The 20,198-nt window shown below is 38.4% G+C and overlaps 1 protein-coding gene across 1 annotated transcript in view; it reads left to right on the plus strand.

Annotated features, from left to right (window-relative positions):
- The window catches only part of LOC121445427 (peripheral plasma membrane protein CASK-like), a gene marked incomplete at its 3' end in the record, with an annotated part of 332,821 nt that overhangs the window by 284,837 nt on the left and 27,786 nt on the right, over window positions 1–20,198 (plus strand). The window contains exons 14-17 of the mRNA XM_041647561.1: window positions 1,043–1,123; window positions 8,173–8,361; window positions 16,796–16,874; window positions 18,715–18,800. Of these exons, the coding sequence (XP_041503495.1) occupies window positions 1,043–1,123; window positions 8,173–8,361; window positions 16,796–16,874; window positions 18,715–18,800 (435 nt within the window). The remainder of the gene's footprint in view (window positions 1–1,042; window positions 1,124–8,172; window positions 8,362–16,795; window positions 16,875–18,714; window positions 18,801–20,198) is intronic.

The raw sequence follows: 20,198 nt of genomic DNA on the forward strand, positions 1-20,198 counted from the left end.
ATCTGAGACTCAGGCCATGTGACCCCCTTCCTGAAGTTCTGGCAGATTGAGTGAGGCAGGAGAGTCATGCTAGTTGAAGTTCTGGCAGGTTGAGTGAGGCAGGAGAGTCATGCTAGTTGAAGGGCTATGTGCCCCTTACACCCAGTAGTGTTGAGGCAATCCTAGATTGGATCCATGCTTAGAATTCAGTTGAGTGCAATTTAGAGGCCAGCCATCTGCAAATAGAGCAGTAACAGGTACCTGCTCAGAAAACCAAGGCACTGCTGTAGGCTGCTAGACCTGGATTAAGGTGAACTGGTGAGCTCCCTTCCTTGCCTTTTTAGAGCAGTTGATTTGCAATCAGCATTTTCACCAATGCAAACAAAATGCTATTGCCTGATTGGTGAGAAAAGTTTGAGTGCAGAACAAAAGCTGCTGAAGGTGTTTGAGTTGTTAAATTTGGTCTCAGGTTTGCTGGAATTTCGTCAAAGGGACCATTGGCAGGAGCATTGTTTTCTCCATGTTGGAAGATAAGCATGGAGAACAGCATTCCTCCCACTAGGCTGCAAGGAAAATTACTTAAGTGTATTCATAATTAATTATTCTACTTAATTAGCATTCTTTTGTACATTGTTTTCATTGAACCTCCGGTCATCTTTTTAAGGAACTAGCAGCACTATTCAATTTTAAAGGCTGTTACTAACTTTCAGTACAAATTGATTTGGGGGGCAAATTTGAATTTTCTTACTAAGCTACATAAGTTTCCTAAACCTGTAATAAGTACGTGTTATAAACTTCCCATTTTGTGTTTTACTTTTTGTTACCATTGGGTCACAGCTGAGTATTGAAGGCAAACTATTGTTGCTTTTGTTTCATTTTAATACTATCAATATCTTTCTCCTATTTTAATAACTTTTGAACTCAACAAATGTTTTCAAAGAAATTGGCTTTGCCACTACAAAAACCCACTCATGGTTTTTAATTTAAAGGAGTTCCATGCTTTGTAAATTTCATATCATTTTGCACTAGTATGCACTAGTATGTTTCTTACTTGTTTTTTTAGGTATTGGAAGAAATTTCATGTTACCCTGAGAATAATGACGCAAAGGAACTAAAGCGTATTTTAACACAACCTCATTTCATGGTAAGTAACACATCACTAGACCAAAACCATACTTTCACAAGAAGTTTTTAAAACCTTCATAAAATATTGCTAGTGTCATCAAGTGTATTTTATCCTTATACAATCATGTCATCTGCTATTGAGATAAATTCTGAAGAATGTTACTAGGCAATTTTGCCATTGTAAGCATATCATAGAGTGTTCTTACAAGAGCTTAGGTGATATAGGCTACTAGTGTACACCAGGCTACACACTGTGTAGACATGTATATGCCATAGTTCTGGGAGGCTCTTAGAATCATAGTGAGAAAACAACATGAGATTTAACAAGCACAAGAAAAATGATGAAATCAAGAGACACATTAAACACAAGCATGTGTGGCTAGTACCAGGACAGCACAGCGTGCATTTTTACAGTAAATGTGTTGTTTCTTCGTTTTAGGTTTTGGTCTTGATTTATGTTTGACCTAGGATCTCACAAAGTAGCCCAGACTAGCCTCAAATTGAGGATCCTCTTGCCTTGGCCTCCCAAATGCTTAGATTATAACCAATGGGCTACCATGATTAAACATTTTTTCTAAGTAGAAGGAACACACTGTAAAATAATGATAGAGAGTATAACCTAGTAAATAACTAAGCCAGTAACATCATGGCTCTCTAGTCTGATGTTCCATGGATAACTATATATTATGCTTTCGTCTGACTGACTATGCAACAGGTTTGTTTACAGCAGCAACATGTAAGTAGGCATTGTGCCATGAAGTCACGAGGCCCTAGAAAATTTTTGGCTTCAATATAATCTTGTGTATGTAGTATACCATTGACTGAAATATCATTTTGTAGTTCGTGACTATAGTATCAGACTAAGTATAATCCCAGGTAATAACCAATATTTTGATTTTGTTGTTTTTGTTGACCTTGTATCATAGTTGTAAAAGTGGCTCTTCAAGGACTATGCACTCCTCAGATAAGGATCTGCTTCCTTATGGGTCTTCCATCACTGACTGAAACTCTATGCTTCCTAACCCACAAAAACCTATAATTGAGGGCGATTTTTTTAATGAAAAACTGACTTTGGTTTTGTGTTATATTTATTTAGGGTGGCACATGTGCATGGAGGTCAGAGAATAAGTTGAAGGAGTCTTCCTTCCACCCTGTGGTTCCAGGAATTAAACTCAGGGTGTCTTTGTTTTAGACAGCACAGAACTCCTGCATATTTTTCATTAGTTTCTACAAAAACATGGGAATAGCACTTGCATCTAGCCAGTTATTAGAAATGTGGAATAGCTAAGAAGCTTTTTTTGTAGAGAAGAGGTTCATAGCTATCTACTGCAGTTCAAAATCTGCAACAAAAAAAAAATCTGCAATTCAAGAGTAGAATTGCAGGGGCTTGCAAGAAGGTTCTGTGGTTGAGAGTGCTTGCTCTTCTGAAGGACTCGAGTTCAGTTTTCAGCACCTACATCAGGAAGCTCATGACTGCCGCCATAACTCCAGGTCCAGGGGATCTGACATCTTCTGACCTGCAAGGTCATCTACACAAAGGTGTATACGTACAGGCACAGCAAAAATAATACATATCTTTTTTTCTTAAAAAAAAACAATTACAGATCGTAATTCGTGTTGAAAATAACCTTGTTCTTACTGCAACTATTTATTTTAAATGCTTATTTTAAAGTCTTGAGAGCTTGTTTGGAAGTTCTAGCAGGGCACCAGTCCTCTATTCGGGGAAGGTCATCCTCTTCAACGGCGCGCACAGCTTTGGGAGAGACACACATGGAGCAGTGAGGAAGGGGACACCCGCCTAGGCAGCCAGATCAGCTGAATCAACCCTGGCAATCAGTGGGGTGACAGATGTCGCAGCCAGATCGCCCTCACGTCCTAAATGCTTATTTTAAAATAATAGTTACAATATAACATGTATCATGCCCATACCTGTGAGTTTTTAAATACATGCTATTTCATTTTATGTGTAATGTTTCTAAAACTTTGTCCTTCAAAGTAACTATCTTGAAAGAAGCAATTTCATATGTCCCCTACCTAATTTTTCTTTCTTTCTCTTTTCTCTCTCTCTCTCTCTCTCTCTCTCTCTCTCTCTCTCTCTCTCTCTCTCTCTCTCTGTCTGTCTCTCTCTCCCTCCCTCCCTCCTTCCCTCCCTCCCTCCCTCTCTTGTTTTGTGGTTTGGTGGTTTTTTGTTTTTGACCCTACCTAATTTTTCTGAGCTTTAATGGCTAAATTCAAACACATCTCTGAGAGTGTTTAACTCCATTCTATTTGACTGTAGTAAATTAGAAATACAGTTCTATGTCTGGGCGAGCTTACTTTTACAGCTGAGATGTGTCCTTATTGAACTCAGTTTGAATACCACCTTTGCTATCGAAGTCATTCCTAAATTACTCTAAATCCATGTTAACCTTCTCTGTTTTCCACTCTCTACTCCTGTGTGTGCATTCTAATACAGCTGACCTGCTGAAGCAGGCCCTTTCCCTGCAGAATGAGCCTGGACAGTTCTCCTACATCTGTCCTAGGCTCAGCTTAGCTTTGTGAGTGTGATCTCATTTAATCATTGTTGTCCTCGATATACCAAAGCAGGAAAATAAAAAGGGTTGGTGCCCTATTAGTGTCCTCACATTTGAATAATTGTAAACCGCTTTGGGGTGGGCTACTCAGTCTAGGGGTTGTAACCCACCCTGCAGTCAGTTATTCCAGGGTCCCGGAGAGGCGCTATCTGGAAGATATGAGCTGAGAGGAAGGAGGCCATGCTAGGTTTGTCAGAGCCTCCGTTTATTAGAGATGGGGTACAGCTTATATAGGGTAAGGAGTTGGGGGGTGGGCACAGCCGCGTGGTTCATGTTGGTCACGTGGTCCTCGTTGGTCACGTAGGTCAGGAAGTCACGAGTTGACACACCTAGTTCTCTAGATAGTTTGGAATGTGGGGCGGTTCCGCTAACAGATAGCTCTCTATTAACAGCCAATTTGGGTGTGGGGTAGGCTCTGTCTATAGAACGATTCCTAACACAATTAGGGGTGTGGGGTTCTCTGCAGACTCCCCAGGGTGATGCAATAATTTTAGGAGGAAATTGGCTCCTGACAAATAATCACAACAGGAGTGAATTGCCCTGGATATTTATTATCTTGTTTCTCGATATTGCATATGTGGGGACCAGATTACAATTCATTCCTCTCCAGACATGATGTCTTCTATGGGATAAGTATGATTTAAGCTCTAAATTCAGGCAGGACTGAGGCTAAATTCCTTCCTTCTGCTGTGAACTGGCTCTGTGAACTCAAGCTCAACCTTAGTTGGAGTAAGAACTACATTGATATGTTTACTGTACTTAGGCTGTTTTCTGCCTGACATGTGCTTAATACCTCATCAGTGTTAGCTAGTAAGAATTAACAGTTACCCACAGTGTCTGTCATCTGCCCGTGGACAGAGCTGACATTGTAAGCTCAGGAAAACACTGAGCACAATAGTAACTGGCCCATTTGCAAGTAGGCTCACCTCACCATTCACTGCTCTTTATGTGCAGTTTATTCTCCACAATTTTGAACAAATCTATCTGACTATAAATTCCTATATAACCTGAACCCATTTCATAGAATTATTTAGGACCATTTCAGAGTAGTAAATCTTTTTGGAGGTGAAGGAGACTAAATAAATAAATTAGACCTTTTTACAGGATGAGGTTTTTTCCAGAAATCATTAAAGCTCACACAGACAAATTCCTCACAGCTTACCTACCTTTTAAGCCTTGATTTATTTTGCATTTCTGAACTTATAGAAAATGTGTGTGTGTTGTGTTTCCCTATCAGTAAGTATTTTCAGAAATAATAATGCCTCAAAATCTTTGAATACCTAGCACAGTGCTTATAAAACATCTTTATTCATTTATCAAATATCTAAGTGCCTCCTGTGTTCCAGGTGTACTGTGCTAGCCACTAAGGATCTGGTAGTGAACAGGAAAAACATAGTTCCAACCCTCATGGAATTTCCCATTTTAGTGAGGATGCAGGATAGAGGTAGGAACAGACTGAACATACCAAATAGCATGGTAATTTTACACAGTGATAATAACTCTGAATAAAAGATTGTAGATCAGTGACAGAAGTAAAGTGTCAGCTATTCTATATCCATGGGGGAAGCTCTTCTGAAGGGTCAGCTAAGCTGAGACTTGTTACAGGAAGAGCTGGCCGCCAAACATTCCAACAGGAGGAAGAAGCAGAAGGAAGTTGTGTAGGTTCAAGGAGTACAACTAAGTCCATTAAAGACTGGATTTAGTAAAAAGGAAGAAAGTGATACAGAAATGCTTACAGAGCTTGGCAGAGGCCAGACCAAGCTCTTCCAGACCATAGTAAAGAGTCTAGGGTTTTCTCCTGATTAATTAGGGATTGCACTGAGTGATTGCAAGCAAGAAAATATGATGCAATCCATGCTTTCGAAGCCGTTCCTGGAGATAGTAGCACATTCCTGTCATCCGGCACTTGATAGGCTGAGGTGGGAGAAACACTGCCAGTCTGAGTCCAACCTGAGGTACATAGTATCAGGCCAGCCTGTCTCAAATGAAGGGGTGGAAAATTCTGGAGCTCACATGTTGTAAACAGACTGTAGGAGAGAGACCCATTAGAAGACATTGAAAGAAATGATGGAGGCTCAGAGAAAGATGGGAGTGGTGACAGGTTGCCCACCTGTGGCAGGTGGTAGAGAACAACACGGCTTGCTCATAATTGGAATGTAAAGTTGTGTGACTATCCTCATTAGTAGAGATTTCCCTGTGAGATAGACACTTATTTAAAGTCACACACCTAGAAAATGGCCTCCCTAAGGTTCACATCTTGCTGACTCCAAAGCCCAGACTCTTAAACAGCAGACTATTTGTAATGCTGATGAGTTTCCCTGGAGGCTTAAATCAAGCTTATTGGTAAAATATCAAGTATGACCATATTTGGCGACATTTAAACTTTTTAAAAATTCAGTTTGGTACTGCTTTATGATTGAGGACTTATTCTCCCTTATAAGTAATACATTAAATGCAAGGGCCTGTTTATATAACGTTAAAGGATGAATAGAAAACATCTACAAGAAGAGCATAAACATTTTATCCAATTCATGAGACTTCGGGCTGACCTATCCCCATGACAGTTTGCCTGTGTTTACCAGTCAAAGTATCATGAGTCGTAAAAGATATCTCTCTACTTGATATGATGAACCTGACCTTAACAGATGACTTTTTCTACTTGGCCCATTCTTGATTTGGCCTCTCTACTCTAAATCTTAGCTTCTTTGGTGTCTAGCTACAATTAGACCACAGAAAGAAGGATTTGCACAAATGGTCCAACCTACACTTGGTAGCTGTGGTTTGCAGGGCCCCTGCAGAGCTCTACTCTAAAACTGTGTGTTGTCAATGCCCTTTAGTAAGCCTCACCTACGCCTGCAGTTGAGAACAGCAGCCTGGGATTGTGGCAGTACTGACCTTTTCCGTTAGAAATGGAATAACTGTATTACTCTGGACACCTACTGATGACAACTCAGCACCATCTCCTTTCTGGTTTTAACACATCATTACCTTGTTTTTGCCTTGTATGCATGACTTTAAAATAGCTAAGTCATGGCTCTGATAAGCCTTTTAGGAAGTGATTTCAAATGCTGAAATACTATTTAATTGCATTTCATTATCTGTACATATCTCATTACCACACATATTATAGCTGGAAGTCAAACTAAATTTAGAATTAGCATACACACACTAATAGACATATTAGTATAACTGTAGAAAGTTTCAAACAGACTAACATAGTTACTTGTAAATTCTCTTTGAGCTAAAATTTCTCATGCTTATTAAAAAGGGTTTATGATGGCACAAAGCAGGAAGATATCCTTTTGTAGAGAAACAGATGAGATTTATTATCAAAATTCACCAAGATGACATACAGATGTCAGTATAAAGAAATCATTTTTCTTTGTTAGTGAGTTTTGCAAAATAAATAAGTAATCATTTTCAACTTAGGGGAAGAGGTGTAGCTCAGTTGATAGAGTGCTTGTCTAGAATTCACAAAGCCCTAGGTTCCATCCCCAGCACCGAGTATGGTGATGCACCCGTGTAGTTCTCAACCTTGGGAGATAGAAAGAGAAGGCCAAGGTCATCCTTTCCTACATAGTGAATTCAAGGCCGACCTGGAATACATGAGACCCTGTCTCCAAAAATAATAATAATAACAATAATAATAATAATAATAATTGTCAGATTTATCCAAGAGCTCCAAAACACAAAAGGACTCCCACGGTGGAAGTAGAGAACTGCTCCCACAAGTTGTCCTCTGACCTCCACATGCACACATAGATAGATGTAAAAACATTTCAACTTTCAATTTTGAGTTTTATATGTGTGATATTTTAGAAAATTGGTGTCTTAAGTACGTCTGTACAGTTTGTTTTTATTTCCTAAACCATGTTATAAATTATGTTCGTCCTCTGGGCTATATGATGGTATCATGGTAGACATCGTTGATATCACTGTATAATTGTCCATTCAGTTATGAACCTGAAGCTTATGGGTCCTTCTCAATCCTTGCTTCTTCCTCATTTCCATTAGCAACATACTATCATTCATATCCCAGAAGATATTTATTCAGTGCAGTAATTACTACACAATGTCTTTTAAATTTGATTATTTTAGTTTAAAGCCCCAGTGCTAATTTGCTGGTTATTTTTATAAATGTTCTTTCTACTAAATTATTTAAAATTTTAGTATTTCAGTTTTTATTTGAACATGTGAGTTAGATACAGTTTTACAGCCTAACACCAGATGCTACCTCTAACCCTGATAATTGATAGGCCTATCCATTCATTGGTTTGCTCCCTTACTTGCTCATTCTATTTTTTAAAATAAATCCATCTATCATGATAATTTGCCGCAAAGAAATTGAGGTAGTTTAGAGGTATGGTTTGTTCTGAGTAACTGTAAATGAAAAAAATACTTTTTGAGAAGAAATGATATTGCATATGTTTTTATAGCATATTTCTGCTAGAATGATACTATAACTACTATTTTTCTTCTTTCATAAAAATGCCAGGCCTTACTTCAGACTCACGATGTAGTGGCACATGAAGTTTACAGTGATGAAGCACTAAGGGTCACACCTCCCCCGACCTCTCCCTATTTAAATGGTGATTCTCCAGAAAGCGCTAATGGAGACATGGACATGGAGAATGTGACCAGAGTGCGGCTTGTACAGTTCCAGAAGAACACAGATGAACCAATGGTAAGTAGGAAAAACTTGAGTTACAATCAGCTAACTCAACCTGTACAGACTGCTGCTCAAGGAGGAAGGGAAGAAGGTGGAATGGATGGTTCTAAAAAAATCAGTTTCCTATAGATGTTCGAAATAATATTAGAATTAAAATTAAATATTACATATTCAGTCTGAAAGTATACAATATGTGAAACCCGAAAAATGTTTCATATTAAAAATGAAAATACTATTAAAATATTGTTACACAAATCATAATGGTACCCTACACATACAGAAATTATGACTGTATTTAGAGTCTTTGCATATAATGCTTGAAGGAGGCTTTATACACCTACTTATGTTTCCTTTTAACAAGCTGTTTTCTGTTTAATAGGAACAAGCAGATATTGCTTCATTTATTAGACATACTGGCCATCACACCTCTACTGTAACAATTACTTTTCAACTTTCCAGGAAGAGGTACATTACTCCAGAATGTAAAAACAAAAAAACAAAAAAAAAAAAAACCTCATATAGCAAAGAAAGAGGCAATTTGAAGAATTAACATTGTAACAGGTTGAGACCCACAGGTTGAGAACCACTGCTTCAAATAGTAAATACACTAGAGAAAAACACTTACCCAGACAACACTCTGGCTTTGGAGAGAAAACTTATTTGTATCAGACACATTCACAATTTACAATTCATAAATATGTAGTCAACCTTCATTATCTGTAGATTCCCTATCTGCAAATCTGCCTGTTTACCATGACATCTGAAATCTCCAGAGTCAATGTGCGGCGCTTTTCTGTTGTTGTTCACTTGTGGACACAACAAGGTGACAGAATTTCAAGTTGCCCCTTGTGCACACGATCAGCAGAAGTTGAGCAGGGTGAGACTGTGCCTTCCTGTCTCATATTTTAATTAATTAATTTAATAAAAATTCCAGTACTCTCCATATTTTTTTGCTTTCACCAAAATTTGAAGAAAAGTAATTCAGAAGACATTCAAAGACCTGAATGGTGTTGCTAAAAATAAGATTTCTTCCATTCACATCAACCTGTTTTTTCATTTCCTCCCATGCTGAGGCATGCAGTTGGCAGAGAACTGGTACTGTACCTCCACTCATTCTCAGGAGCATCATAGATGGAGATGATCAGAAAGGGCTCTGGGGTGGTCACTAAGCAGATGGAAAGAATGGGGAACTAAGGTGACGAGCAAACCAAAGAGCATGTGCAGAAGCCCGGTAGTAATAAGGCTCTTTCATAGTTTCCAGGTGGAAACAAGGCATTGCAGCTGGGCAACAGACAGCATGGCAAGCGGTGAGAGTGGGACCACACGGTAGTGAAAGACATGCTATGGTGTCTGTTCTTTAGCCTAAAAACAGCAGAAAGCTATTGAGGGTTTTAAGCATGAAACTGGATTAGGTTTTCATTTTAGATTTAGCGATCTAAAAACTGTATTATATAGATTCTAGAGAGACTAGATAACAAAGCAGATCCTGCCATGGTACAGGGGAGAGATAATGGTACTCAGAACTAGTGGGATGTCTATCAAGGCAGAAAGAAAGAGCCAGGCATGCTGACACATGCCTGTAATCCCAGCCCTGAGGGTATGAGAAAATCGATTTAATAGCAAATTCAAAGCCAATTTGGGCTACTTGAGGTACTATCTCAAAAAAAAAAAGAATGAATGAAAGTAAATCCATGAGGCATGTAATAGGTTGCAATGAAAGAAGCAAGAATCAAGGATGACCCTGAAACTTCAGGGTTCGTACAATTGAAAGCATAAGGAGATAATGACATTGTGAAGAAGAGCACTGGGCAACCTTCAAGTTTAGAGATGGGAGCATATTTCTAGACATTCAAATATATGCATTTATCTTTTCTTCAAAGCTTAAAAAAAAACAAAATACCTACTTAAGAAAGAAGAGCAGATCTGTGACCACAATTCCCAGAAAGCCCTCAGTTCTCTGTATTCTTGTTCATTGTTCTTTGTCAGTTGTCTACCATTGTCTGGCAGCATACAAGGGGGCATGCAAATCAGGTACCTGTTCTGGTGCTCTCTAGGCTTAGCACGCCTTGGTCTTAAGAGTATGTGGCAACAGTTTTTGAGGCCTTGCGCATCTCACTTGATATCCATCAGGTTATAAACTTCTAGAAGCACACTGACTAAATGATCCTGAGTTTCCTCCAAACTGTGAAAGTCAAAAATTTCATACTCTGATTTGCCCAATGAGCAAATGTTAAAAGTCCATTGATACATTGCTGCTTTAGATCCCTGTGATATAGGGGCAGACAAGATATAGCTATATCCACTTTCCACAGGGTGGTCCACGCTAAGGAAGTAAATTTGCAGTTTAACACAGTTTGGCAAGACAAAACAAAACTAGAGGCAAGAAAAGGCTGTCTGGAAAGAGAAGAGGTAATGTCCAACCAAGCAAAGCAGACAGAAAGGTGTAAGGGACCATAAGGAGGTCCCAGAATACCTTGTGATCATATAATCTGAAGCAAAATAATGGCAGTTGTCTTTTCAGTGCGACTGACTACACAGATTGAGGGAAAGTACACACATCTATCCCTGAGTTAGTTTTTTCAGAAAGCAAAAATGACCTTGAACCACTCTTTAAAGTCTACTTTAAAAGGGTGTTCTCATTTGTGATCTCAGTGATAGCATATTTTTCACTGGCTGCCTTGAAAACAGGAATAGTTTTATGTAAAATATATATTAACAGTAATAGAATATAGCTACCACAATTACTATGGTCGTTTGCCTGTTTGCTTTTCTTCTTCATAACTCTGAATTACTCTGAAGATTATGTCTACATAACCTCTTCTGCCTAGGGACCGTCTATAATGCATGCATTCCCTAAGGGTAATACACTTCCTCTATACCCTGTTTTCCCAGTTTGTAACACTATACTCACAATTGTTTCCCTGTTGACTGGGAGTCCCATAGTTAGAAATGACAAATAACCTACTTGAACTAGCTTAACAAGAAGGGAAAGGCTTTTTTTCTGTAAGCAATAAAAGACAAGGAATACATGCCACCACCACCCCAATTCCTCAAGCTGAGCCAGTACTTTCCCTGGAATTTATGATCTTGGGAACAGAAAGAACATGAGTCAATTCTTCTCTGCAAAGAAATTTGGGGGCAGACAGAATAAAAAATATTGGCTATACTTGGTTTGAAGTAAATTTCCCTGTCAATGAAGATACTGTCTGACTCCTTTATTACTGTGCCTAAAAGGGTGTCTATAACATAGTAGGTTCTCATCCATGTTAACTGAGTTAATATAGAAACCTATTAGCTTTAAGGGTGGAATCTCTGTTGTGCCATCATTTCCCTTATGAAACTCAGTTTGATGTATACATTTATTTATGGCATTTTCCAGAATACTACTCTAAGTAACCATATATGCTGATTGAATGTACCAATTGGAAATGAAACCTGAACATTACAGTTGACTGTTAGTACCAAAATCGTTTTGATAAACTATACCTTTCACAGTACTTTCCTACTCCTTCTGAGAGCTTCAAAATAGAAACCATGCAAAAATATATCATGTGTAGGCCGGGCGGTGGTGGCGCACGCCTTTAATCCCAGCACTTGGGAGGCAGAGGCAGGCGGATCTCTGTGAGTTCGAGACCAGCCTGGTCTACAGAGGTAGTTCCAGGACAGGCTCCAAAGCCACAGAGAAACCCTGTCTCGAAAAAAAAAAAAAAAGAAAAAAAAATATCATGTGGCATGGTTCAAATTAAGCTAGAATATAAATTCTCAGAGAACTCCATGAAGCTTTCTGACAGAACACCATTTTCCAAATGTTATTCAGTCCAAAACTGAATGCCTACTACTAACCACTTCAAATTCAAGAACACCATCCTATAAAGTGACCTTGTTAAAACATGCACAATTCTGATCTCCATTCCCATCCACGAATATAAATCTAAACAGTACATAAGAGTCAGCATTGTTTAACAGCTTCCTGTGTGATTGTTAGGATCAACCAGGTCTATCTCAAAAGCTTGTTTATGGAAGTTTGTCTTTTGTTAGGGAATATTTGAAAAACAAAATGTAAATTGGCTTTAAATATAACCATGAAACTAAACTTGGGCTTCCAGTCCTCTCATCTGAAACAGATGAAATTAGGACAAATATTAAATTAACCGAGAATGGTTTTTGAGACGTTGGACATCAAACAGCAAAGGACAGAGATCTCTGAGAGAGCAGATGCAAAGCCAGTGACACCTGTAACTGTCTCACCTTCCTGCCATCAGAGTTTCTAGGCCACTACAGGGGGAGGGAGTTCAGAAGCTGTAGTAACAAGGGTGGCGGGGCTGCGTCCCCAGCACCCCAGCTGCCTGGCTAGCTTATGCCCAAAATAACAACACACAAACTATATTCATTTAATCACTACTTGGCCCATTTCTATCTAGCCTCTTCTAGGCTAATTCTCACATATTAATTTAGCCCATTTCTAATCATCTGTGTAGCGCCCCTAGGTGCACTTACCGGGAAGATTCTAGCCTATGTCCATCCTGGGTCAGAGCTTCATCACGTGTGTCTGCCTGGGAGCTGGGAGCATGGCGTCTCTCTGAGGCGTGTGCTCCCGAGAGGAGAGCTGTGGAGTCTGAGCTCACTTCCTCTTCCTCCTAGCATTCTGTTCTGTTTACTCCTCCCACCTATCTTCTAACCAATGAGGGCCAAGCAGTTTCTTTTTATTTAACCAATGACCTTCCTCCATCAAGAAGCAAAGCAGGCAGAGTCCCTGAATTGAGGAAGCAGAGCTAAGAATCCTAGGGAGACCAACAAAGGTATCTTCCAAAAATGGGCCAAATATAAACATCTGTAGACACACCAAAGTTAAAAGACTATAACTTTTTCCCATATCTCTTAAGTCTCATTAAAAATACTTTGCATGGGGATGCACAACAGATTACAAGGGTAACACAAAAGTCAAGGATATAGAAATGGCTATGTACTTTCAGAAAGTTCTCATAAATGAAGTAGTGTACTATCACTCAAGGACAAATAGGTAGGTTAAATACATATGCTATAGTAAAGCCAAATACAGCCACCGAAGCAGCAACATGAAGGATTACAACTAATTTGGATTGGGGGAGACTGAAGAGATGGCTCAGTGGGTAAGAGTTTGCTGAGTTGGGATCCCCAGCATTCATGTAAAAAGTCAGATGTGCTTGTAATTGCAGCACTGGAGATGAAGGACAGAGGAGAATCACTAGGACTTGTTAACTGTCAGCAGAGCCAAAATAATGCAAGGTACAACATAATGAGAATAATCCACAAGAATACAGAAAAAGAGGTTAAAAGGAAACATTAGGAGAAGTGGAACATAAAAAGAAGACATATTTATACCAAACTATGTAGCACAAGTAATAAAAACCCGGAGGCAGATATTGGGATTCAACCTGAAGATCAGAGAAGCGAATCAGCCAAGCCACTAAAGAGCTCTTACCTGTATGAAATCTTCAGACTGAAAAGAAAGCTAGTTCCTGTCTCATCCTGCCATATATTTCTCTCTAGTGCTGGGATTAAAGGTGTGTGCCACCACTGCCTGGCCTTTATGACTGACTAGTGTGGCTGTTTTGTGTTCTGATCTTCAGGCAAGCTTTATTTATTAAAACACAAATGAAATATTACTATAAAACTATGGTAACAATCATACTAAATCTTAATAGTCTAAATTATCCTATTAAAAAGCAAAAGGTTCACAGGCCTTTAATACCAGCACTCTGGAGGCAGAGGCAAGTGGATCTCTGTGAGTTCAAGACCATCCTGGTCTACAAAGCAAGTTCCCGTACAGGCAGGGATACACAGAGAAACTCTGTCTGGAAACCACCCCTGCAAGAAAAAAGATGACAGAGAAATTCTGTCTGGAAACCCACCCCTGAAAGAAAAAAGATGAGGTTGTCTGTCAAATTGGTTAAAAAAACAAAAAAGTATTCATCACATTCTGCCTGCAAGAAATGTGCTTTATGCAACAAGAAGAATTGTTTCAAAATAAGTATAGAAAAGCTATACCACTATAAAATTATTAGGATGAAGGCTGAAGTTTCTATATTAATATCAGAGTTTATTCTAGAACCACAATGAAGGTAACTTGAAAATTAATAACAGATGTTCTATCAGGAACCCACTAAGGCCAGCTGGCCTGGGTCTGAAAAAGCATGGGATAAAACCAGACTTGCTGAACATAGCGGACAATGAGGACTACTGAGAACTCAAGAACAATGGCAATGGGTTTTTGATCCTACTGCACATACTGGCTTTGGGGGAGCCTAGGCAGTTTGGATGCTCACCTTACTAGACCTGGATGGAGGTGGGTGGTCCTTGGACTTCCCACAGGTCACGGAACCCTGATTGTTCTTTGAGCTGATGAGGGAGGGGGACTTGATCGGGGGGAGGGGGAGGGAAATGGGAGGCGGTGGCGGGGAAGAGGCAGAAATCTTTAATTAATAAATAAATAAATAAATAATAAAAAAAGAAAATTAATAACAGAGAAGCCAGGTATATTGTTACACACCTGTATGTAATTCCAGTGTTCAAGAGGCAGAGTCAGGAGGATTGTGGATTTGAAACCAGCCTGAGCTACACAGCAAGAATGTCTCAAAAATAAATAAAAAGAATAATAATGAAAAGAAAATTTAAAAGACAGTATCTCAAATACTTGGAAAACTAAGTAACACAATTTGAAGTAACCCATAGATAAAAGAAAAAAATCAGAAGGTAATAGCATTTTGCAATTAATGAAAATTAACTACACTGTTTCAAATTTTGTGTGATACAACTGAAATAGTACTTAATAAGGAGACATATGTAACACTAATATTTAATATTTCTAATATTTAAATATATATTAAAGAACAAAAATCTCTCAAATTACCAACCTTTTCTCAGACCTCCACCTTTAAAAAAAAGACAAACAAGAATAAATTAAAGCCAAAATTAGTAGATGTGAGAATAATCAATAGAAATAAATGGGAATGATGATATATTGCAGTGGTAAAGTGCTGGCTTAGTATCTGAGACCCTACATTCAATCCTCGGTACTGAAAAAAAAAAGTAGAAATCAGTGGGAAAACAGAAACTCAGCAAAATCAATCAAACAGTAGATCAGATTGTTCATGAAAATACTAATATATGTTCATTTCAACAGATTATATACGAAAATATTAACACAAAAAACTATCCTGCTGTCTGTAGAAAGATGATATACAAATACATGAAATGTCCCAAATCCTGTTTTAAAAAAATGTTATGAGTAAGTGGAGATTAAGTCTGAGATGCTGCTTCCTTTGTAACTGCCAGAACTGGAAAAGGTGCAGTGGAGGGAAGTATGAACAAGTTATTGCGTGGAAACAATGCAATACCGTTCTACAAAGACAAAGATTAAGTTATTTGATAATATAACAAATGGTAGAATCTCAAAATAATTATGATAAGTTAAAGAAATTATGATAAGTTAAATGAATGTGGCTCAATTTCTAGATAATACAAACTTACCTATAGCGGGAAAGGCCCATCAGTGGTTGGTTGGGCATGAGTGTAGAGCATAGAGCAATGGGAGTAGATTACTAACAAATAAGAGGAAACCTTTGGGGATAAGACATAATTACCATCTGATTGTAGTGAAAGATTCACACATGCTTATATATGTTAAACTTAGAAAATTTTAAAGTTTGAAATATTTTAAGTGGGTTATAAAATAAAATAGTTTCTTGTAGAATATAAAGGATATACTAATAGAATATACCCTTGGCAGGAGTAAAAAAATTTTAAAAATAGTTGGGAACATAAAAACAAAGGGATGTGAGAAATAAACATAATGAAAAGATTAAAAAGCACTATATCAAATGCATGCATGCCATTCTAGCAATAAAAACACCAGCAAGCAGCATTTCTGTCATAGAACAATTTTGTGTGTAAAGTAGTAGAGGATCTTCATCTTCTATATTTTCTCTAATGATTTCATAACTCTTCTAATTATAATTACCTACAGTAAAATCACAAATAGGAAATAGTGCTTTCTGAACCAGACTAGCCCCTCTGAATGTGGGTGATGGTTATGTGGCTTGGTCTGTTGGGGGGGACTGGCAGTGGGACCGGGTCTTATCCCAGGTGCAGAAACTGGCTTTTGAGCCCATTCCCAATGGTGAGATACCTTGTTCAACCTTGATACAGAGGGAAGGGCTTGGTCCTGCCTCAACTTGGTATGCCAGACTTTGTTGACACCCCAAGGAAGGCCTTACCCCTTCTGAGAAATGGATGGGGCATAGGAAGCGGGGAGATGGGGGGTGAGAAAAGGTGAGGAAGGGGGAACTGGAGTTGGTATGTACAATGAAAAATATTTTTTTAATTAGAAAAATATGAAAGGAAATAAAGTAGTGCTCTCATTTAATTGTACCCTTACCAACTTTTTCTTTCTTTTTTTTTTTTCTTACAGGGAATCACTTTGAAAATGAATGAGCTAAATCATTGTATCGTTGCGAGAATCATGCACGGGGGTATGATTCACAGGCAAGGTGCGTTCCATTTGTAATTTTCTTAACTTTCCTTAACTCTTCCTGCACAGACTGAAGGAAATCATGGGGGGGGTCTTTTTGTTTTATGATTCAAATGAAGGAGCTGTTTGTTTTTGTGCTTCAGTCATTCTAGACCACATTCCTGAGTTCCATCCCCACCACCGCAAATGAAATAAAGTAAAATAAAAACTCCAAGTACTGTTTTATCTGTATCCCACAAATTTTTATATGCAGTCATTTGTTGTAATTCATTTGTCAGTGTTCTTACATTTCTATTATAAGTTTTCATTGGTCCATAAGTGATTTAGAAGTGTTTTTATTTATCATATTTGAAGAGATTTTCTAGACATCTTTCTGTAATTTATAACTGACTTAGTTGTGTTGTGGTCAGAGAGTGTGGTCTGTATGACATCATTTCTCAGAGGTTTGTTAAGACTTTCCTAGTGGCATAGCACTTTAATCATTTTTGGGAAACTGTTTATGAACAACCTTTATTTTTTTAACTGTTGCATACAGAGTTCCCTATATAATAATTGACTTGGTATTGTTAATGTTTTTGTTTAAATCTTCTATGTGTTGATTAATTTTTGTATGTTTGACTTACTAATATTTAAATATCCATTTATAGTAGTAGAGTATTCTAATGTCTACTTATAAACCTTTCTTTGGACATATATATTTGACTATATGGATTAGGTATATTGACCTCAAATTCACTATGTAGCCAAGGGTAACTTTAAACTTGTAATCCTCCTGCCTCTACCTCTTGAGTGTTGGGATTAAGGTTGGGCACTACTGTGACCAGTTTTGATCACAGTTTTTGATAGAGTAGCTCATTAATGTTTGTTGTGATGATTCTACTATCTTGCTCTCCTTGTTCATTTGGGGGGGATTTTTTGCTTGTTTCATTGCCCCCTATTTACTAGTTTTAAATTTCAGCACCCTATTTCTGAGATATTAATGGGTACCTTGAAATTTTAAGCTTTCTACGTATTCAAATTAAGCAATACCTTTATTGTGTTTTATTTCTGTGTGCATGCTCACATGTGCACTCCGGCACACACACAATCATTCACACACACACACATGCCACAGTGTGCATGTAGATGTCAGAGGACAATTTGCAGGAGCCAGTTCTCCTTCCACCACGTAGGATCCAGGTATTGAACTCAGATTGTCAGACTTGGTGGCAAGAGTCTTTTATTGAAGGCCCATATTTCCTTTTATTTATCTTATTCTTCCTGTATCTGTATAGTAACACTTTCACCAGCTCAAAAAAACATTCAGCTGTTCAAACATTTCCTCTTCTTCATGTTCTCTGCTCTTTCTGAATTTAAGTTACTCCTGTATTCTATAGCTTTTTAAATATATTCTTTATTTCTTGTTTCCTGTTTTCCTTATGTCTTTGTTTCTATGACCTATATTTTATGTAATCTTTTGTTTCACCTTAAAGATCACTGAACTGCTCCTCAGCCATGTCTGAATTCTTATTCAGTTTACCCATTTATTAGCTTATATCATCATTTATGTTTTTGTTTTAGAAGTACTAGTCATTTGTGTTATTTTGAGTTCTGTCTGCTCATACCTAATAGTCTCTTATTGGGTTGTCAACAAATTTCTGTGGCCATCCATTAAAACTGTGCTTTCTGAAAGTAGATCTGTCTGTTTGGATGGCTTTACTATGTAAAAGTTAAATAATTCTGCAGCCAAGTATGACTCTGTCTCTGAAACATTGACTTTTAGATATGGAACTTATTTTTCTATTACATTGATACCTTTGGCTTTTTGTTATTATGAGAACGTTTACTCATTTCATGTTTATAATTGTGTGATATTTTAGGTACACTTCATGTTGGTGATGAAATTCGAGAAATCAATGGCATCAGTGTTGCTAACCAAACAGTGGAACAACTACAAAAAATGCTTGTAAGTAATGAGAACTTCCCCTTTTTTAAGATTAAGTTTTAGTTCATTAGCTTAGATGCTGCCTTTTTATTACATTTACTGAATGTGTTTGTGTGTGAGTGTGCTTGCACACATGTCTCTACACATGTGGAGTTCAGAGGACAGCTTGAAGGAACTGGTTCTCTGCTTCCTCCATGTGTGCCCCAGAGATCAAACTCGGGTCATCAAGCTCTGTGGCAAGTGCCTTTACATGCCAAGCCATCTTTTTTACTTATTATGTTTTTAATTAAAATATAATTGCATTTCCCTCCTTCGCTTTCTTCCCTCCGTCCCCTTTTGTAGATCATTCCCTCAATCCCTCTCACTCATGACCTCTTTCCCTTTGCTATTATACATGTATAAATGTTTCTGTATATAAATACAACTTGCTGATTGCATTAAATGTTAATTGTATGTACATGCTTTCAGAGCTAACCACTTAGAATTGAATGACCAAGTGGGAGGCTTGTCCCTGGGAATGAATAATTCTCCCCCTCAACAGTCTTAAATTACCTGTAGTTCTTTGTCTAGGCTAGCAGCACCATGTGTTGTTATAACTTCAGTGCAATGGCTGTGCCTTAATGTGCTGCTATTTCAGCCAGCAATTGTGACTCCACAGTTACCTACCTGCTTCTCTGGCTGCAACCTGGCTGGAATTCTGTTTCCATAGGCAAGGGCTCTGTTGCTGCCACTAAAGGTAGCTTTAACTAAACCTCTCTCATTCTGTTTATAAATAAGACTTGAGATTCAAAGGCTGGGGTAAAAGTAGAGAGAGGTAGAGTAGCAACTAGCTAACCTTCTGTCCTTGTGGGCCTCTCCCAAAGAGAGCATCCTTCTGCTCCATCAAACAAATAAAGCTCTATGGCACTCCAAATCCCTCCCCACTGCTTCTGGTGTGTCTCTCTATATCTTCCAGGTGCCCTCTGATACTCTCTGATTACTTTCTGTCATCTAGTTGCTAACTCAGCCTCCTCACCCAAGCTTAATTTTATTTCCCCCTTCCATGATAGCATGTCTATCAATGTTCTCATTGTTTTGGTCTTGTTACTGAGCCATGTTGACAGCTCCATTAACTTATTTTGTTTAAAAAATACCTAATATATGGAAGGGAGAGATGGCTCTGTGGGTAAAAGCACTTGTGGGAGTACCTGAGCTTGGATGCCACACTAATGTAAAAAGCAGGGCGTGGTCTCACCTGCCTATAATCCCAGTATAGTATCTGGTGGAGACATGAGGGGGTAGCTGGGGCTTGCTAGCCATCAGCCTAGCTCCAGGTTCAGTAAGAGGTCCTGTCTCAAAGAAACAAGGCAGAGAGTAATGGAGCAGACCACTCCACATGTTCCTCTGGCCCCCACAAGCATATGCATACGGGTGCTGACA

This window comes from Microtus oregoni, unplaced genomic scaffold, assembly GCF_018167655.1.
Source record: "Microtus oregoni isolate MIOR12 unplaced genomic scaffold, Mior012 000189F_ref0000355, whole genome shotgun sequence".
Classification (NCBI taxonomy): domain Eukaryota; kingdom Metazoa; phylum Chordata; class Mammalia; order Rodentia; family Cricetidae; genus Microtus; species Microtus oregoni.